At 46.8% G+C, this 19098-nt stretch overlaps 1 protein-coding gene across 1 annotated transcript in view; it reads right to left on the minus strand.

The window, feature by feature from the left end:
- The window catches only part of LOC149370255 (uncharacterized), an 80280-nt gene that overhangs the window by 8455 nt on the left and 52727 nt on the right, over window positions 1-19098 (minus strand). The window contains exon 3 of the mRNA XM_089560763.1: window positions 2881-3090. Coding sequence (XP_089416889.1) covers window positions 2881-3090 — 210 coding nt within the window. The remainder of the gene's footprint in view (window positions 1-2880; window positions 3091-19098) is intronic.

The raw sequence follows: 19098 nt of genomic DNA on the forward strand, positions 1-19098 counted from the left end.
GAAGCCCACTTCCAGGGTGGGGTGTACTGGGAGAAACGCACTTGCAGGGGCGCGGCACCGCACGGAGTTCGATATATCAAATATGGGGTGCACAGATGTTCGATAAACGCAAACAAATCTGCAATACTTTTGCATGAGATCCCCAAGGTGATTTTACAACTGTTCGATACAGGCAATAATTTGATATATCTGGGATCGACTGCACTAGGTGGTGTTAGCCTACAAGGACTGACGCAACTGCGATATTGGGAGGCAATGCACAGCGGCAGCAGAAGAAGCCCATTCTTTCGGTTCCACTTCCCTGAAAGCTACAACATCAACTTTCCGGAGGTGAATTAGTGTGACGTTTTGTAGCGTAGAACTGAGTATGTACACCATTTCTGACGTTGACTTGATGACGAACGCTGCGCGTCCTCAGAGATAACCCTGTATTGCATGGTGCTTTAGAAGGTTTCCAATTCCAGCACAGACAATTCTCCCATATGAAGTCGCTCAGAAAATCCACTTAGTACATGTGCAATTGCTGAGCTACAGCTCATGAAGTAGATATCTACTTTTAAAATGGCGTGCTGCACAGTCACTGATGTAAGTCAGCTGTGCATATGAAAGTGCCTCCTTACCGAGCCACTTGTAGACCTTGATGACAGTAGAGCATGCGTGGGCCTAATTTTAGAGTGTGTCGTCCGTTATGATAGCAAAGCTAAAGGCTCAATTTCCTTGTCATGACGATGCAGATGAACAGGAAAGCTTGGCACTTTTTTTAATAGTGGTACGACTGTGTTTTTTTGAGCAAGACAGCTGTCCAGTTTTCCACAAATTCAATGTGTGAGACAATGGTAAATTTCAGAAAAACTCCTTTTGCTAGCTTAGGGGTGTCGCCTGGAGACACTTAACAAAACCATGACTTGTCCATTTTCTCACACAGTCTCGAAGGTGCGCTATGCCCAGGTTTGCTTTTCCTTTCTTATTTCAATGCCTTTTCCACACACACAATGCATGGGATGCTTCTTCCTCGCCTGGAATTGCAAGTCTAGACACCACAAGCGATCGAGCAAGAGGATACTCTTAAAACTTGCAAGGGACTCTGTGATCAGTGTCATGACATGAAAACTGATGTAACTAAGCCTCAGAGATCCAGGCACAAACAAAAAAACTCCTGAAACCACTGCAGCTCCCTTGTGAAAATAGCCACAGATGGCCATATCTGTATTTCACTTTCTGATCTTTCCTAACTTAAAAAAGCTCCGTTTCCCGTGGAAGTGGCTCCTTTGTCATTAGAGCCCTGTAGTTTTACCATCACAGGCACACACAAATTTGTCCTTGGTATCGCTTTAACCTTTTATAAAGCACAAGCCGTGTTGTGTGCATGTCTGACATGTTTAGAAATGGTAAAATTTCTCCCAAAATGACTACAGGAGCTGAATGCCATCACATCTACTGCTACTACTGTTTCTAGCAAACTGGTTTTGCAGAAAGAAACGGGTATACAGCTGTACCAACGACTTTGTAAAAAGACCTAAAATAAGGTTCATATTCTTAACTCAGTGTGCCAAACTGTGAACCTTCACTTGTACAAACACATCATCACCCTGACTACGCCCACCGCAGGGCAAAGGCCTCTCCCATGTCTCTCCAATTAACCCTGTCCTTTGCCAGTTGTGGCCACCGTATTCCCGCAAACTTCTTAATCTCATCCGTCCACCTAACTTTCTGCCGACCCCTGCTACGTTTACCTTCTCTTGGAATCCACACTGAACACCAAGGAGGCACACTGGTGAAAGATAAAACACACTGAATGGCTTCTATGACAGTTCTGAAGAATTCAGCATGCAAGCATACCGCATTTTCCGGTGTATAAGACGCACCCCTGTATAAGACGCACATGCCATATATGCAGGCTGTCATTGAAAAAGTTGGTATATAAGACGCACCCGTGTATAAGACGCACCCCAATTTAGCCAGTTAGGCTAGTGAGGCTTAATTAAACACGCTTGCATGACCATCACGAAATTCACCGTACCGGTGAGAAATTCTTAAGCAAACGCTAAGTGATCGAAAAAGGCAACACTCACGCCATACCCGCCCACGTTTTAGAAAAAAGAAAGAACGAAAGAGCTCTCCCATATGTCCATAACAACATTTTATTTCTACTTAAAACCTTCGAAGTCTTCATCTTCGAATGTGCTATCAAAAATTTCGCCCATTTCTGGAGGCAACGCGGCTGACACATTCTCTTCTCACTACATACACGGAGCAAAGAAAGTTGCAAAGGGTGGCTAAAAAAGAACGCCGGCTTGTCTTGGCTTGTCCTGACAATGGCGAGAAGCGTGTTTGTCGCCATCTTTTGGCATTTCACATTACTTTTGCTTGGGGCCTCTGAAACTGTGCGTGTTTGTGATCCAGGAAGTCGTCATCCCCGTCGTTTCATGATAAAGTTCACTTAAAAAAAGTGGCTCATGGCGGTCCACGAATTGAAGTATTAACCGTGTTACAACCGCGTCATTGGTAGTGATACTTTTTCGGTGAAAAAACTTGAACAAGAGCCTGAGTAATTTCTGAACTCGCAAAAAAAGGAAAATTTAGCGTATAAGACGCACCCTTGTATAGGACGCATCAACAAGATTTTTGAAAAAAAGCCGCGTCTTATACACCGAAAAATACGGTATGGTACGCAGGGGCACCGTTTCCCTTTTCCTGGCATTTGAAGGAAGTGGGACATGTGTCTGCACAAAGGGTTAACACGCTGGAGGTCTTAAAAGCCATGCCACTCACATGCAGCAGTATGAAACAGTGCAGTGTTCACACCACCTGAGGCACAAAAATTTGTTACGGTGGACGCCGTTTGGATCAGAGGGCAAAGACTAGCTTGAAGCCACGCACCTCAACACAGCAGTGCCTGGTCAGGAGGCAGTGCAGCAGTACGGCCTGGGTGTGCTGATCGGGTGTCCAGCCGGGCATGAAGTGGAGAGTGAGGGCGATCCTGCCCGGTGCAACCTCGAAGGCCTTGATGCCCACGCGGTAGAAGCACTCGTTCAGCACTGGCAACAGATGCAGCACCACAGGACAGGTGGCAGTCGGATTGGACCAGCACTGCGATCAGAGATGGTGGACCAGCAAGCAGCTGTGAACAGGGCTGACATGTCCCCAGCAGAGTTGCTGCAGTGCTGTTCCACAAGGCAGCCAGCACAAAGCATGACAAAGGAGTGCCAGTCAAAGGGAAATGAAAACTGGTTATGAGGAAAGGCGCAGTAACAGTCTCTCCTCTACACTGTATTACAATAAGCATGCATGTGAACGCCCAGATTGGATACATAGCAGACAACGCTGCCAAAGCTAGCGTGCCTGTTCGCGCAGGCTAAGTCCGCACGCAAAAAGTAGTTCGCCGTACAGCCAAGACGAACACAAACATATTTCGTAGCGACAAATCTTAGGTGCCGCGACTGGCTGGACTCCGGCCACGACTGGCCGGACTGGCCTCCCGGACTTCATTTTACCTCTCGCCACATTTTCGTCCTGCGACTCGTCGAGATTTCGAGAAGCAAAAAGTACACGTGGCGGTGTGATACGCGGTTGGCAAATGGCTTCTACTAAATCCGCGCCCAAAAAGTAGTTCACACTCCGTGAAAATTATAGCCAGAGAGCCCGAACACTGAGCGCCTCACAGCTTCGACCGTGATTTTCAATGCTACTACATCGTTTTATGCCGCTCTTTGTATTCGTCCAAACAATGACCGGAGTTTCGAGAAGAACGAATGATACGTGGCGGAGTAAAATAGCTTCGCAGACGCACTACTTCAGCAACCTCTGCAGCGTTGACTGCTATGTATGAAACGGAGTACAGAGCAGCAGCAATGCGCACTTTGAACGACCTTCACACGGGGGGGGGGGGGGGGTGTTTCCTGTCCCCTCGCGCTGCACGATCATGGTGCAGTTACCGTGCCCTACCTCCACGTGCAGACCAGCCACCTGTGTAAGAAGTGCCTTGGTGCTTTTGTTGTGTGATTGCATTTTCGGTGCATTGCAGATTAGCTCGGCAACAAGAACGCTGGTATGCCTGAGGACGTAGGCCTGTACATGTTTTATGCCTTCACTAAGTTGTGATTTTTTAACCATTTACAAGCAGGAATACGACGACAATTAGGTTTATACTCTCCAGTGAGATGTATCAAACTTGAGAAGTGCACGGAGCACCCCATGATCATTTCTGCCGCTACTGGTATATTAGGGTCCCAAATGTAATATAATCATCCCACGATGCAGCGTCAGCCTTTGTTGTTCCTCGCTGAACATGCGAAAAACTTTGGCACAAAGTGACACTAAATTAAATTCCTCCGGAGGAACACAGTGCATGAAAGGCTTGAAGAATTGAATGTTCGGTACTAGCAAGTGAACTCGAAATCTAAATCTTTTAGGCACGCCAACAAATAAGCAGACCATACTTCATGCTGTCAAGGAAAATAAACCTGCAGAACTTAACTGTAGGAAAAATTTATTTGCAGCATGCGCACTATTTAAGGCAGTAACATGAGCACCTTAGTGCACTGGTCCCCACTTAATACTTCATGATCACTTGAATACATAGCATGTCCCCTTGTTCTTTGGCCCAGCCGTTTGAAACCTGAAACACTGTATTCTAGAAAGCGAAAACTGCTTGCAAGTTATACGGCTCTGTGCCTTTCTGCTTACGATGCATGTGCACAAAATGGGAATGAGGCAGAGCAATAATTATATCATAACACATGCCACACAGTTAACCAAACGACGAAAACATAGAAGATAACTCAACTGTTGCTTGGCAATAGTCCGAATCTCTTTTAACAAACATATAAAAGGAATACTTCCCTCATTCGATGGGGAATTATGCATATCCTACAAGTAAATACCTATGGAGCACAAAACAAAAAAAAAAGGCTTTTAAAATTTCTTAAAAGTATCCTCGGCCCACCTCTCCAGACACGTACTGCAGCTCCTGATATTCAGAATGATCTCTCTGGCAATCTGTGCCAGCACACCTAACCTCAACTTATGTGTTAAGAAATGAGTCGTTAATATTATTCTACGCTATCAATACGCCATACCACATCAGAAAATTCGGACAACTATGATAGAGGACGTGAAAAGCCAGCACAAAGCTTCTGAATGCTGAATCTGTATTCTTTGGCGCTCGGCTTCAGCGTCTGCCATTCCGGCTTGTACGATCACTGGCGAATGGCCTACAATCCGTACATGCTATGAAAGATCAGCAGTGTAAATAAGTTGATAGAAGTCCGTCCCTACTATTGAAAGGCCGCCGCGGTGGCTCAGTGGTTATGGTGCTCGGCTGCTGACCCGAAAGACACGGGTTCGATCCCGGCCGTGGCGGTTGCATTTCTTTGGAGGAGAAATTCTAGAGGCTCGTGTACTGTGCGATGTCAGTGCACGTTTAAGAGCCCCAGGTGGTCGAAATTTCCGGAGCCCTCCACTACGGCGTCTCTCATAGCCTAAGTCGCTTTGGAATGCTAAACCCCATAAACCAACCAACCTACTATTGAAAGCCACAATACATGCCCTATGCTCTCCTTGGTGTCTGGAAATTGGAGGGCGATTTCTCTATTGCATGTTTTTTTAGCTCTCAATATATCAAAGAAGATATGTGTCTTGTCGGTCGTCATGAAGTCGAGCAACCCTCCACGTTTTGTTTTTCCTCATTACGAGACAAGCAAATGCACGAATCCAGGTGTGCAGCCCTGTCACTACACAAACGAGTGGGCGGGACGAGTTAACGTCTGGAAGGGTAGAGTCGTCACGACCCTAGCAGCGGCAGAGAGCACAATTCACAGAGCAAAGCTCTGTTCACCACAAGTGCGCAGGCCATAAGAAGCCGTACGCCCCACCCACTCGAGTCCGACCGTGGCGTATGTAAGTTTGATGTAGTTCACGAGAGAAAGAACTTTAAACCTAGATATCTGAGCCGTGCAGTGAGGGAAGGGATGAAGGGGGAGTTGAAAGAAAGAAGAGACATAGGCGCCACAGTGAAGGACTCTATGTTATTTACAACCACCTGGGGTTCTTTAACGTTCGCTCACATGCACAGGCGATCATAAGATGAGATACGACACATTTGCTTTAGCAGTACTGGTTGAACATTTCCCTTTTACAATGACCGCCTTCCCCATTGCATCTTTGAGTTGAATTTCAATGGTGCGTTTTTTGTTGTGGTGCTGAGGGAGCTTCTGGTGGGTGGAGGCCTTTGGAAGGTGAAGGCTAGAAGTGACAGGCATTTTTACCCAAGGGATTAAGGATTATTGTGGGAAAAAAAGACTATATGGCTGCCACAGTAAAACACACTGGTATCACCAGTGTACAAAATAACATCTGTGCTAAGTGCTATATGTCATCATCAGCCTGACTACGCCCACTGCAGGGCAAAGACCTCTCCCATGTCCCTCCAATTAACCCTGTCCTTCGCCAGCTGCGGCCACCATATCCACACACACTTCTAAACCTCATCCACCCCCTGCTACGCTTGCCTTCTCTTGGAATCCACTCCGTTACCCTTAAGGACCAGCACTTATCTTGCTTTCGCATTACATGCCCTGCCCAAGCCCATTTCTTCCTCTTGATTTCAACTAGGATGTCATTAACCCGCGTTTGTTCTCTCACCCACTCTGCCCACTTCCATTCTCTTGACGTTACATCTATCATTTTTCTTTCCATAGCTCGCTGCGTTGTCCTTAACTTAAGCTGAACCCTCTTGGTTAGCCTGCATGTTTCTGCCCCATAGGTGAGCATCGGTAAGATACCGCTGTTGTATGCTTTTCACTTGAGGGATATTGGTAAACTGCCATTCATGATCAGAGAGAACCTGCCATATGCACTCCACCCATTTCTTAACCTTCTAGTTGTATCCCTTTCATGCTCAGGATCAGTGGTCACTAGCTGCCCTAAGTAGACATATTTCCTTACCACTTCCAGCACCTTGCTGCCAGTTGCGAACTGCTCTTCCCTTGCAAGGCTGTTGAACACAACTTTGGTTTTCTGCTTGTTAATTTTTAAACCCAGTAATCTGCTGTGCCTGCCTAACTCATTCATCATGATTTGCAGTACATCTCAGTGAATTAGCAAGGCAATGTCATCAGCGAATCACAGATTACCTAGGTATTCTGCATTAATTCTTATCCCCAACTGTTCCCATTTCAAGCCCCGCGAAATACCTCCTGTAAACAGGCGGTGAATAGAATTGGCAAGATCGTGTCTCCTTGCCTGTCTTTGCTTGTTTGAATTTTATTGCTGACTTTATGGAGGACTATGGTAGCTGTGCAATTGTTATAGGTGTTTTCCAATATTTTCACATAACACTCTTCTACACTGTGATTCCACAATGCCTGCATGACAGCTGGGGTTTTGCCCCGAGTCAAATGCTTTCTCGTAATCAATGAAGGCTATATATAGCAGCTGGTTATATTCTGCGCATTTCTCTACCACTTGATTGATTGCGTGAATGTGGTCTATTGTCGAGTATCCTTTAAGAAAGCCTGCCTAATCACTTGGCTGATTGAGGTCTAAGGTTGTCCCAACTCTATTAGCGATTACTTTAGTAAATACCTTGTAGGCAACGGACAGTAAGCTCATCAGTCTGTAATTCTTCAAGTCCTTGACGTCTCCTTTCTTATGAATTAAGATAATGTTAGCGTTCTTCCAAACTTCTGGCATGCTCGAGGTCACAAGGCATTCCGTATACAGGGTGGCAAGTTTTTCTAGCACAATCTCTCCTTCGTCCTTCAAAAAATTTGCTGTTATCTGATCCTCACCAGCTGCTTTCCTCCTTTGCATTGCTCCCAAGGCTTTCTTCACTTTCTGCTTCATTACTGGCGGGATCTCCCATTGCTGTGCTCTACATGGCTCTCTCAATAATGTTCTGATTACATTCGCTACTGTATAGATCTGTGTAAAACTCTTCGGCTACTTTAACTATCTTATCCTTATTGCTAATGACATCACCTCTTTGCCTCTTAGCGCATACATCTGGTTTTTACCTATGCCTAATTTTCTCTTCATTGCTGTCAGGCTACCTCCATTCTTTAGAGCATGCTCGATTTTCTCCATGTTATACCCGTGCCACACGCGCACAAGAAATGGCAGTAAATGCTTAAGGCCTTAAGTTTGTTAATGCCATTATTTTCGGAGTTGGTGCTACACGTCCACTTTTAATGCCATTATCGAAAGTGACGATGACGATAACGCTTGCAAGGTAGTCAAAAGTTTCATCTTAATATAAACATTCCTAATGAGCAGAATATATCGGGAATGATGTTCAAATGTAATGTAAAAACGATTTTCCAGAAAATACGGCTGTTCCTGCTTTACAAGTCGAAAAAGTAGCCATAAACTCGCATGTCAGCACATAAGTCGAGAGTACCAGTCAATAAGGCTGGTTAAAATGGCGCTCTTCGCATCGAAAATGCGGTTTAGGTGCCTCATCTGGCTGAAAGTTAAGAATTAACCATTTTATAGTGGGCTAGGCAGTTGTAACTGACAAAGCTGCATGTGGAATGGGAACGAGCGTACACATTGCACGGGCGAATGAGTTGTGGCGAACTCAGTAGGTCGCGAATGGCAGTAAGGCTAATGCCATTAAATTTATGCATGTGGCACCGCAAGAATGCCATTAAAACTTAAGGCAGTAAGCACTTAATGGCATTAAATCTGTCCGTGTGGCACGGGTATTACACTCCTTTATGTCGGCTACCTTGCGCTTATTTATTAACTTCGACAGCTCTACTAGTTCTATTCTGTCTATGGAGTTAGACATCCTCATGCTTTGCCGCTTCTTAATCAGATCTTTCGTCTCCTGATACAGCTTGCCAGTATCCTGGGGAACCCTCCCACTGCCTACTTCTACGACGCACTCCGTAATGACTGCTGAGAGATTATCGTTCACTGTGTAAGATGGGTACTGGGTAGACACAGAGACACAGGCCTCATAGACACAGAGGTCGAGCACCGAGAGCACACACACAAAGCGATGGCAATGCCGCTCAACACAACGGTCAGAAGTTCGTCGTTGTCTTCGCCTGAACAGGAAATTCTTCGTCGTTACAACTGTTTCAACATTACGGTCATCTTCCTCAGTTAAAGCGAGAAATCTGTTCTACAGCGAAATTCTGTATTCCTCTACTTTCCCTCCTACCGCTAACTCGTTAATGGCCTTCTGCTTCACTAGTTTCCTCCGCTGCCTTTTCAAATCTAAGTTAATACGAGACCTTACTGTTCTGTGGTCGCTACAACGGACCCTTCCGAGAAACTCCACATCCTCTACAATGCAATCGTCTATTGGATTTTTAGCCCCAACATTGGGGCTCTTCCATGTCCACTTCTTGTTTTCTCACTGGTGAAAGCAGGTACAAATGAACTATAATTTATTTCTATCTGCGAACTCTACTAATAACTCTCCTCTGCAATTCCCGGAACCTATGCCATAGTCACCTACCGCCTGGTCGCGGGCCTGCTTCTCTTGTACCTTCGCATTAAAGCCACCCATTAGTACAGTGTACTGTGATTTCACTTCGTTCAATGCCAACTCCGCATCTTAATAGATGCTTTGAACAATCTGGTTATCATGTCTAGATTTAGGCATGTAGGCCTGCACCCCCTTCAGCTTGTACCTCTTATTAAGCCTAATTCAGATAGCTGCCACCCTTTCATTAATACTATAAAACTCGTCTATGTCGCCAGCTATATCCTGATTGATGAGGAATCCCACGCCTAGTTCTCGTCTCTGTGCTAATCCCCAATAGCACAGTATGTGCCCACCCTTTAGTACTGTATACGCCTCATCTGTCCTCCTAACCCCACTAAGCCCTATGACATCCCACTTAATACCTGCCAATTCCTCCAACAGTACTGCTAAGCTAGCCTCACTGGATAAGGTTCTTGTGTTAAACGTTGCCAGGTTCAGCTTTCAATGGCAGCCTGTCCGGAGCCAGAGATTCTTAGCACCCTCTGTCGGAGACGAAAAGAGGTACAAGATGCGGCGCCATTCGACAAGCGATTTCCTCGGTCAAGGACCCTTGTACATGTGTGTGCGCGCCTCTGTGTGCGTGTGTGAGAGTGTGCGCTCGAGCCGACCAGGCGGCAGGCGCCCGAAAGGGGATCCCGTGGCCGTCCCCCCGCGACCGTCCCTGATCCGGGCGGCAGGCTTTCCGGGAATTCTACTGTCCAAGGTCGGAGAGGTGGGAGCGGCGGAGAAGAGGGAGAAAGGAGGACTCGGCTCGGCATTGAAGGGCAGTGCTTTGTGAGACGCTCAACGGAGAGGTCTTGCTTCCAATCTCTGTAACGTTTTCTTATTTTACCATTCGGCCAATTAAACCAGTTGTTAAGTTTTACCGGAGTTCCTTCATTGTGAACGAATCTAACGAACGCGTACATAGAGCAAGTACCCTCTTACGTACAATTACAATCACCCTCTGCTGCGTCACAGGTCTGACCGCCGCTCCGGTCAGTTGCTCCGCAGCCACTCGGGACTGAGGGCTGAGAGTTAATTGGCTTATTCATAGAAGGTTGTGGCCAAGCGCTACACCAGGGTGGCCAAATCCTGCTCTGGTGAGGAAGTGCGTTCTTGGCTCTGGTCACCGAGATCAGGCCGCAGCCCCACGCCTGGTTATGAAATTCCATCAACATGTGGAGTTTTTCTTTTTTTTAACCCAGTGGAGAACTGTGCGGCACTGGGATTCGAACCCCGGTCCTCTTGCATGCGAGGCAGATGTTCTATCTCTACGCCACTGCTGCCGTCGCATGGCAGCGATGGCGATAGCATTAATAATGCTATTATATCTTTTCGGTCTGAAACTATTTTGACCATTTTCTGTGCTGTGGGAGAAAATCGCAACTCTGCAAAAACACTTATTCGAGCGAAAGTTTATTTTTGTACCTGCCCAACGCTCTCAACGGTATTTTGGCACCGTGTAGAATCGCTCAAAGCATTCCCCAAGGTGCAGTCCAGTTTTCTTAAGGCGTGTTTGGCAGAAAAACAATTTTTTTTCCTGATCCGTTAGTTTTTTTTGGTCACTGCAAACCATGCATTATCCGCTGCTTCAGCCAGGGAGCTTATATACAAAGTGAACCCTGCCATCCAGCCTTTCCCGGCCATTCAAACATGCAGATGAGCCTCGCTTTTTAGCATGGGTCCTCACATTATCGACCAGCTGTTTGCTGAAACAAGGCAAGAGAGAGAGGCTAGTTGATGCTTCACAGTGGAGATATTGCGCTGATACAGAAAACACATGCACAGAGCGGAAACAGATGAAGCGTGTACTTTCAACTAAGTGTATTGGACAGTATGTGGCGTGTATGTATTCTATGTGCCCTTTCTGCATGAGTTAGCACGATAACTCCACTGTTTGCTGAAGTTCTGGCGGTAGTGAAGGTGTCACTGCTGTTGGGGATTGCGCTTCAATCTCATCGGTGCCACCAGTGCTGAAGACGGAGGGGGCCTGGAGATGACTGACTCGTTCAGTCCCGCAGGTCCCGGCTCCGAAGAATGGTGTTGAACTCCGATATAGAGGAAACTATACAGAAGGTTTATTTTACATATTTACAGTCGAGATGGGAGTGCTCTGGTCACAAAACAACATCCCGTTAAATAGGGTTCGTATTCCCCAGATCCCTGACTGGGGAATAAAGTACGGAGAATGATGACCAATCAGGTGGGCAGACGTGGACACTGGTGGTGCCACCCACGGCAGGGGGCAGTGCTGGGCTCTCTCGCTCTCGCAGCTCGGTCGATGGGGAGGGGAAGACAGAGTCATCAAACACTGATGCGTCAATCTGACCTCTGCGGCAAGTCTTCTGTTCGTTGTCTTCGTAGGAAAGAAGTTTCCTGCAGTCTCCCAGCAGGTGAATGAACGTCCTCGTGCTTCTCCGCCGGATGTCCAAAACACGAGATCTCTGTCGGGGACACAGGCGCCTTTCAATCAACAGCCACAGCTTGACCTTGCGCAGCACCGCTCCGTCCGGTGGCCCGAGGACAGACTCGGCCACTTGACGGAGGCGGCGCCTCTGCTTCTGCCACTGCTGCCACTGTCGCCAGCCCTCACCGCATCTTTGTTCACGATGACTCACGCCTGGTACTAATTCTTCCGAGGTCCGTGTTCCCCGATCTTAACACTGCTCTTTTAGGCCCTCTCTTAGCTTCTGCATTCTCATCAAACTGAAGCTGTTTATGATTCCAGACACCCGCTTCCTCCACCAATTCATGCTTGTGTGTCACCAAAGCCACCGTCTCCAGCGCAATCGTTGTCGTCGCTACCACCACTTAATTCCGTGGAATCGCTGTCGTCATCATCTGATGGAGGCACATAGTTGTCTTCCTCACAGAAATCATTGTCACTTTCGCTGAAAGCTTTGCAATTTTTGCCATAGAAAGCACTCGACGAAAATGTGGCCATGTTGTTCTTCCAGTGGCGCCGCCTAAACACCCACAGAACGCTCGCACATACAAAAGCCCCAAAGCACTTGTGCTGCCATCTAGTTTACAAAAACACAAATACTAGAAAAAATGAAATCACTAATTGTCTATAAGATGGCAAATCCTGCGCAGCAAAGGAAAAAAAGCATGCAATTCAACCGTGGAAAAGTTTGTTGGGCGGTGCCCGATAATGGACGGCTACGGCTGAGTTGCATTTTGCAAAATTTTAGCACGAAAAACACGGACAAAAAGAGTAGACGACACGAGCGCTCGTGTTGTCTACTCTTTCTGTCCGTGTTTTTTGCGCTAAAATTTTGCAAGATGTATGTCAACCAACTCGCCCAATATGCAGTACTGTTCAGTTGCATTGTTGGGCTGGGCCTGACTAAGGACCACAAAGAGTTTCACGAGGTTTAACGCCCCACAACGACTCGGGTTATGAGGGACACTGTAATGGAGGGCTCCAGAAAATTTCGACCACCTGGAACTCAACGTGCACTGGCATCGCACAGTAAACGAGTAACTGACATTGCACAGTTTGAAAAGCTGCAGCTGTTCACTGCAAATGCGATTGCACATATTTCATGGCGGCCGTTTCCAACCTATACATTAGATAACACCACAATCTGAAGATTGCAGTGCCCATGATAAAACTGCTTTATATTAAATTGGGAATGATATCCATCGAGGCCCAAGTACTGCAACCTTTGAGTCAAGGGCGGACATGACAAATGAATGGATCAATTTGCCAAAACTCATTTTTCCATTTTTGTCGTACTCCTCGGGTCACTTGTCTCGTTATTATAGTGAGATGTGCAGTAATATTTAAAAAATCACGTTTTTTATGTAAGGTTATTGAAAATTGTAAGCGAATCATTGTTCTCATGGTCTTGGTGCATCAAAGGTTCTGTAGGTTTCCATCAACAAAGTACTAGCTTCTTCGTATCACCACGAAGAGGAGAGAACAGAGCTTTCGCTAGTTCCAATGTTATATTCCTCTGCCCAAAAGCAAGAGAACTGGAGGCGATAAATGAGGCCAGAAAGGAATGAACTTTTCTTGCCATTACTATCAGCCATCCCTACAGCATTTCGGATTGAAAGACGGCGGAATGATACTGCTTGCTGCTCATAAATCCCGAGATGTTTTCTATGCATATACGCAATAGATTTTGAAAGTTACTTTTGTAAGAAAAGCTTTCATGCAAGTATGCATGCTTCCATGAGTATACTGGTAGTGTAAAAGAAAAACACTGACAATTTTATTGCACCACACAGGGTTTTTTGAACACGCTGACATTAAAAACTTGAGTATTTGTTCTTAACTTTTTAGCACTCAGGGAAATGACTTTACGAGGGTGTTCTCTGTAATTACTAAGCAACTCTAACAGCTGGGTTAAAATAAGATGCAGTTCTGAAATCAACAAAAAATTACACACACATGCCAAATTTGGTTACAATTCATACAAAAACAGTTTCAATTACCACATCCCCCCTAAATAGGTGCAGATCAACCAAAGTGCCAGTCCTTGAATTTCATAGAAAAGGAGTTTAGGGAACAAAATACCATGCTTAATTGGACAAAAGGCCTTTCTGAAGTCTAAAAATAACCCAATCTGAAATAGTTTACTGCGAAAATTATTAAGTTTTCTTTAGCATTAAAAAGTAGCTAAAGGGGATGTGTTTACTTCAGTGTGGCCACTGCCTAAGGAAGCTGGGTCGAATGCAGGTAAGGGCAGCCATATGTCGATGGAAGCGAAATGCAAAACAAGCTCACATGCTGCACAATTCTCAATGCATAAGCAGTCAAAATTAGTCCGGAGCACTCCACTGCAGCATCTGCCATAGCTCATCCTGTTATGATTTTCAATGCGACAGAAATGAATGATCCCAACTTGTATGCACACAAGTAAAGAATCGCGTTAACCCATTGCGGGGGTTCACATCTCATCGTCCTCAACACAACTCAGACCAGCAGTGCTGGTTGTTGTGCCCTCCAGGTTGACAACAATAGCCGGCCCTCCGTCAACAACATCGTCTATGATGTGGTTCGGTTTCCTCACCACATCTTCCTGTTTGAGAACGTGCTCCACATAGCTCTTCCACTTGACACCAGTCACTTGCATGATGCCTTGCCAAACCAGAGGCTTCAACGTGTTATTGGCGCTCGCCACGAAACCCTTGACGTCGCTCCGAACAAGCTCATCGGGTTCAGTTGGCATTGGCAGGTGCACAACAATGCGACCAGCAGCTTCAGCAATGCAGTCCACACAGTATCGGTCCCCTCCTGCATTTGTGCTGCCGACAAGCTTCATGAGCTCCACCTTCACCATGTCGCTGCTTCACGCTACACCTTTTCCAGACAGCCAAGACTGTTTGTCCTTTTTTTTTTTGACAGTGCTCATGCACAGCACTTTATCCTGCTTCACAGAATGATATGGGGCATTATCCATGACTATAAAGCACGGTCTGGTGGTAGTTGTGAGAGCAGTTTCTGGGTGAACCACTTTTTGGAGTGATCCCTGTTCATTTGCTCGTGGTAGCCGCCTGAGCCTTTCTTAGCTCGGAAGGCTTTTGCTGCGCCTTCGACGAAACCACTTTCACTGCCGCAATGAGTCACGATAAGTCTGCTGCCTTCGCCACTGGAGTTTTGAAGAGCAGTCAACAGTCCAGATCGACGTGCTTCATGCGCAGACTGGATAGTCACACTATGTGTGATGCCGGCGTTCACCCACGTTTTGTCAGTGAAAAAAATTTGCATACCGTGGCATCGCAGCTCCACTATGTGGCGCAGGCACTGGCGGCAACACTACACAATGTGCGTTGCTTCAACACCACTGCATTGACAGAGTGTTTCCTGTAAACTTCTTCAGCATCCTTTGCATTGTCACAGTGAAAACGGTAGGTAGTGTGTCATTCTCTTTGAAACTCTGCACGCATCACCTTGGCAACCGCTGGTATTTCCCCTTTCTGGAACAAGCTGTGCACCACCCTTTGTAACATGCTCAGGTCAAAATTGTTCAGCTTCCTTGTCCACTCACAGGCTGTTCCACAAGAACGCTTATTCGGTGACAACACTCTGCCTGCCTTCTCTGTCGGCATTGTCCACTGGTAGGGTGTTCGCTTGCTCACCTGGGTGAGTTTCAGAGTCCTCATGATGATCGAGTTCAGTCTTGAACTGCCCCCACACTTGATCCGAAGCGCTTCAAGAATGTTTAAAGCTTCGCCAGCCTGGGGAAGCTGTGCACAATCGATGGATGGCCCCCAGGCGACACGGGCGACACAGTCAACTTGGGCGATGCCACGTTGCCAAAAAACGGTGCCTCACCACCTCGCAACAGGCCTCCGCAGAGCTGTGCCCATGCGGGTTTTGACTTTTAATTTCACGTCAAATTGAAATGCTCTCTAAACTTTAAGAATTTCAGTCAAAAATAGCCCTAGACTACTCAGATATTTGAGGGAGTATTTGCTGTGACCCTGCAGCCCTGATTAGACAAGAGAGCTCTACTTTTGACGGTGCTGCAAACAGCTTGTGAGACGGAGTAAACACCATTTTACTGAAGGCAAGCCGGGGAGGAGGAAAATACTCTCTAGCCCCATGCATTGGGCGTCAACAGCCATTTCCGTTTCCGCCGATCCATTGTTGCCAGTCTCGAGTGGGCTGTGCACTCACGCATTTTATGCATTGCAGAGCAGCCTTTTTCATCGGGTTTTTGCCGTTTTAAATTTTTGTACCCCTTAATCAATGCCGTTCACGGTTGCAGCATCATCGGAACAATACCACGTGATCACAGGCTGCACAAGTAATCAAAGAAATCAGAAGCGGATCACCGACAGCGCATTTGGGAAGCATGCAAAGACAGTCCCGATGTGGTTGTGATATGTTTCTGCTACGCCGCTTTCTCAGTGACCTGCAATTAAATTGCCAGTAGACTTCTTACGTATGGGAAAATCTTCATACTAATTACGAACTATCGGATATGTTCAACCCATGTCGTGGATGGTAGGCGCGCAGAGGGCAGTCCGGTGCAGATATTGAACGTGGGATAAAAGCGGAGGACAAGTGGTTGTTCTGCTTTCATCATGTCGTGCATTGTTTCACAAATTGTTTTCCTCACCATGAAATTACCGAGACCAAGTCGTAAAAGCGATTGTAAATTTACCTCCGGTATGTGTTAAATATGACCTGATTATCAGTCGTATCGTGGCGGTGCCGCATCAAGACTTTAACACATTGTGGGCAGGTCCTGAAGTGCATTTGTACTTTTCAATAGCAATGTGGGCACTGCAAACTTCTGGCCACTGCTTGATGCTGTCCAACAATTAGACGACTTTCAGCGGACGTGTGTATTATTATCCATCTGGAAAAAAGTAATTAAAGAAAGAGGATCCTGCAGTGAATATAGCAACAAGTTCCTAGACAAGACAACATCTCGGCACTAGTGATCGTTCCCACAGTACACTCAAACGTTCGTAACCTGAGTCCCGTGCCCAATCCCATTCTGCCGTTGCTGTGCCGTTGCTGTGCTCCATCAGATAACCTATGAGGGTGTGTGCTGTGCGTCACTACTCACATTTTCCCTCTTCCAGACAGTACTGCGGTTATCTTGTGCACAGTTACTCGTTAACATGACATCCGAGGGTAGTCGACCAGGTGTACAGACTGGAAACCGGCACTTCTAAGCAGATTTCTGCTCTGTCGTGTCGTTTGTTGTCGCCTTTTACGTGCGATATCATCTATGATAATTTTATGCATCAGAATGTAGATCTATTGATTTGACTCAGTGGAGTAGTAACTGGATAGGCGAGCTGCAGACTGAAGGTTGTCCCGACGGAGTGCGTGTTTTCGATCACCAGTACGTGTTCGGCATCCTTGCGCTGAGCTTGCTCTTGTTCCCATTAAACACATTTCATGCACAGGATTGTAAGCACGACCGCTACCGATTTCAGCTGCTTTTTCCGCACGCATGTCAGAGGTATCTGGGGGGTAAAGGTTTATCTATAGTATCTTTCTGCTGTTGGTATCTACCTTAGTTTGGTTTGGTTTATTAAGGTTTTACGTCCCAAAGCGACTCAGGCTATGAGGGACGCCGTAGTGAAGGACTCTGGAAATTTCGACCACCTGGGGTTCTTTAACGTGCACTGACAGAATTTCGCCTCCATCGAAATTCGGCCGCCGCGGCCGGGATCGAACCCGCGTCTTTTGGGCCGGAGCCGAGAGCCGTAACCACTGAGCCACCGCAGCGGTGCGGTATCTACCTTATTCATAGAAAAATATGCGCGATTTCATTACATTTCCACACTTAGCCAAACGGCTACGCAACGCTCTCACACACGGCGAGAGCTCCTGAATAAAATAACGTGACTTCGGACCTCAGAATTAGTGAAAGCTGGATTAGCAGCTCATGTCTATTCAAGCTTCGATAAATATAGCGAAAGTACGTTTTTATGTACCAGGTTGCATAAACCATGACAAAATTTGTTTTCTGTTGGCGCTGCGACTCAGTTGAGCTCACAGCGGTAATTTGTTGATAAACTGGCGCGGCGACAAGAAAGCCCTGTTTGTGGAAGGGGGAGGGGGGGGGGGGGCTTTATGGCCGGCCGGCAGGAAGGAATAAGAGTGCATGGGAATTGGAACTGCATGCTAGCCGCACACCTAATGCTTGATATTGAACAAAAAGTTTCTTTGCGGTGGAGCACCAAGACGGAATTCGATATAAGCACGAGCGCGTTGGCACAATTAGCCTGAATGTCAAACTAAATGTCATTAAAAAGCGTCAATGTTATCGCTGCGATAACGTAAATACTTCCTGCAACACAGCCACACAGCGTAAGTATGCTAGACAATGTTTTTTTAGCGCCCGAAGCGCGGCTTTATGCACGCGCGGCCACGGAACTGCCGCAGCCCCCAAAGAAACGCCCGCACCGCGGCGCGCCAGTCGGTGCAAAATGGCCGCGCCCGGGAAAGGCTCAAAATTCTGGTCTATAGAGGAAGTTTCTGACATTCTTTCATCACAGTACCAACACCTTGTCATGACCTCCTCCGCACCTTGGAGGTATGCAGGATGGCAACTCAAGACCACAGTCCCTGGCATTAAACGAAAAACAAATACCTCCGATCCTGCACTTAAATACTTTGCTCTTGCGCACATTTATGGTTGATACAGTGCGTACCGCCACATCTACACTGGTGGCTCTGTCACATCCAGCTCATCGATTGGCATCTGGATTCTGTCAACACGCACCACAATTTCTGCGACACTCAGTCACCACACCTCGACTACTGCTACCGCGCTGGCTGCTTTGCGAGCAGCATTTAATTACATTCTACAACAATCGCCAACAGCGTGGGTTATTTTCAGTGACTCCTGCGCTGCACTACAATCGACAAAGTCATCAGGAAGCCTTCAGGAGCAGACCTTTGATGATTTGAACAGACTACACACCGAGGCCTGTGAGCTACGTCACCGTGTTGTGCTTCAGTGGTTACCCGCTCACTGCGGCCTCGCAGGCAACGATCGTGCTGACGGTGCAGCGAGGTCGGCGCATGGCGACACCTCCTTGCTCCTACCCATACATTGAAGAAGGATGGAGGACCCCCCCACGATGTCCTGCTGATACCCTTTTCGCGTAGTGATGGCGCGAGACTTCTGACT

Source organism: Amblyomma mixtum, chromosome 1 (assembly GCF_055824585.1).
Source record: "Amblyomma mixtum isolate Tamu chromosome 1, ASM5582458v1, whole genome shotgun sequence".
NCBI classification, from domain to species: domain Eukaryota; kingdom Metazoa; phylum Arthropoda; class Arachnida; order Ixodida; family Ixodidae; genus Amblyomma; species Amblyomma mixtum.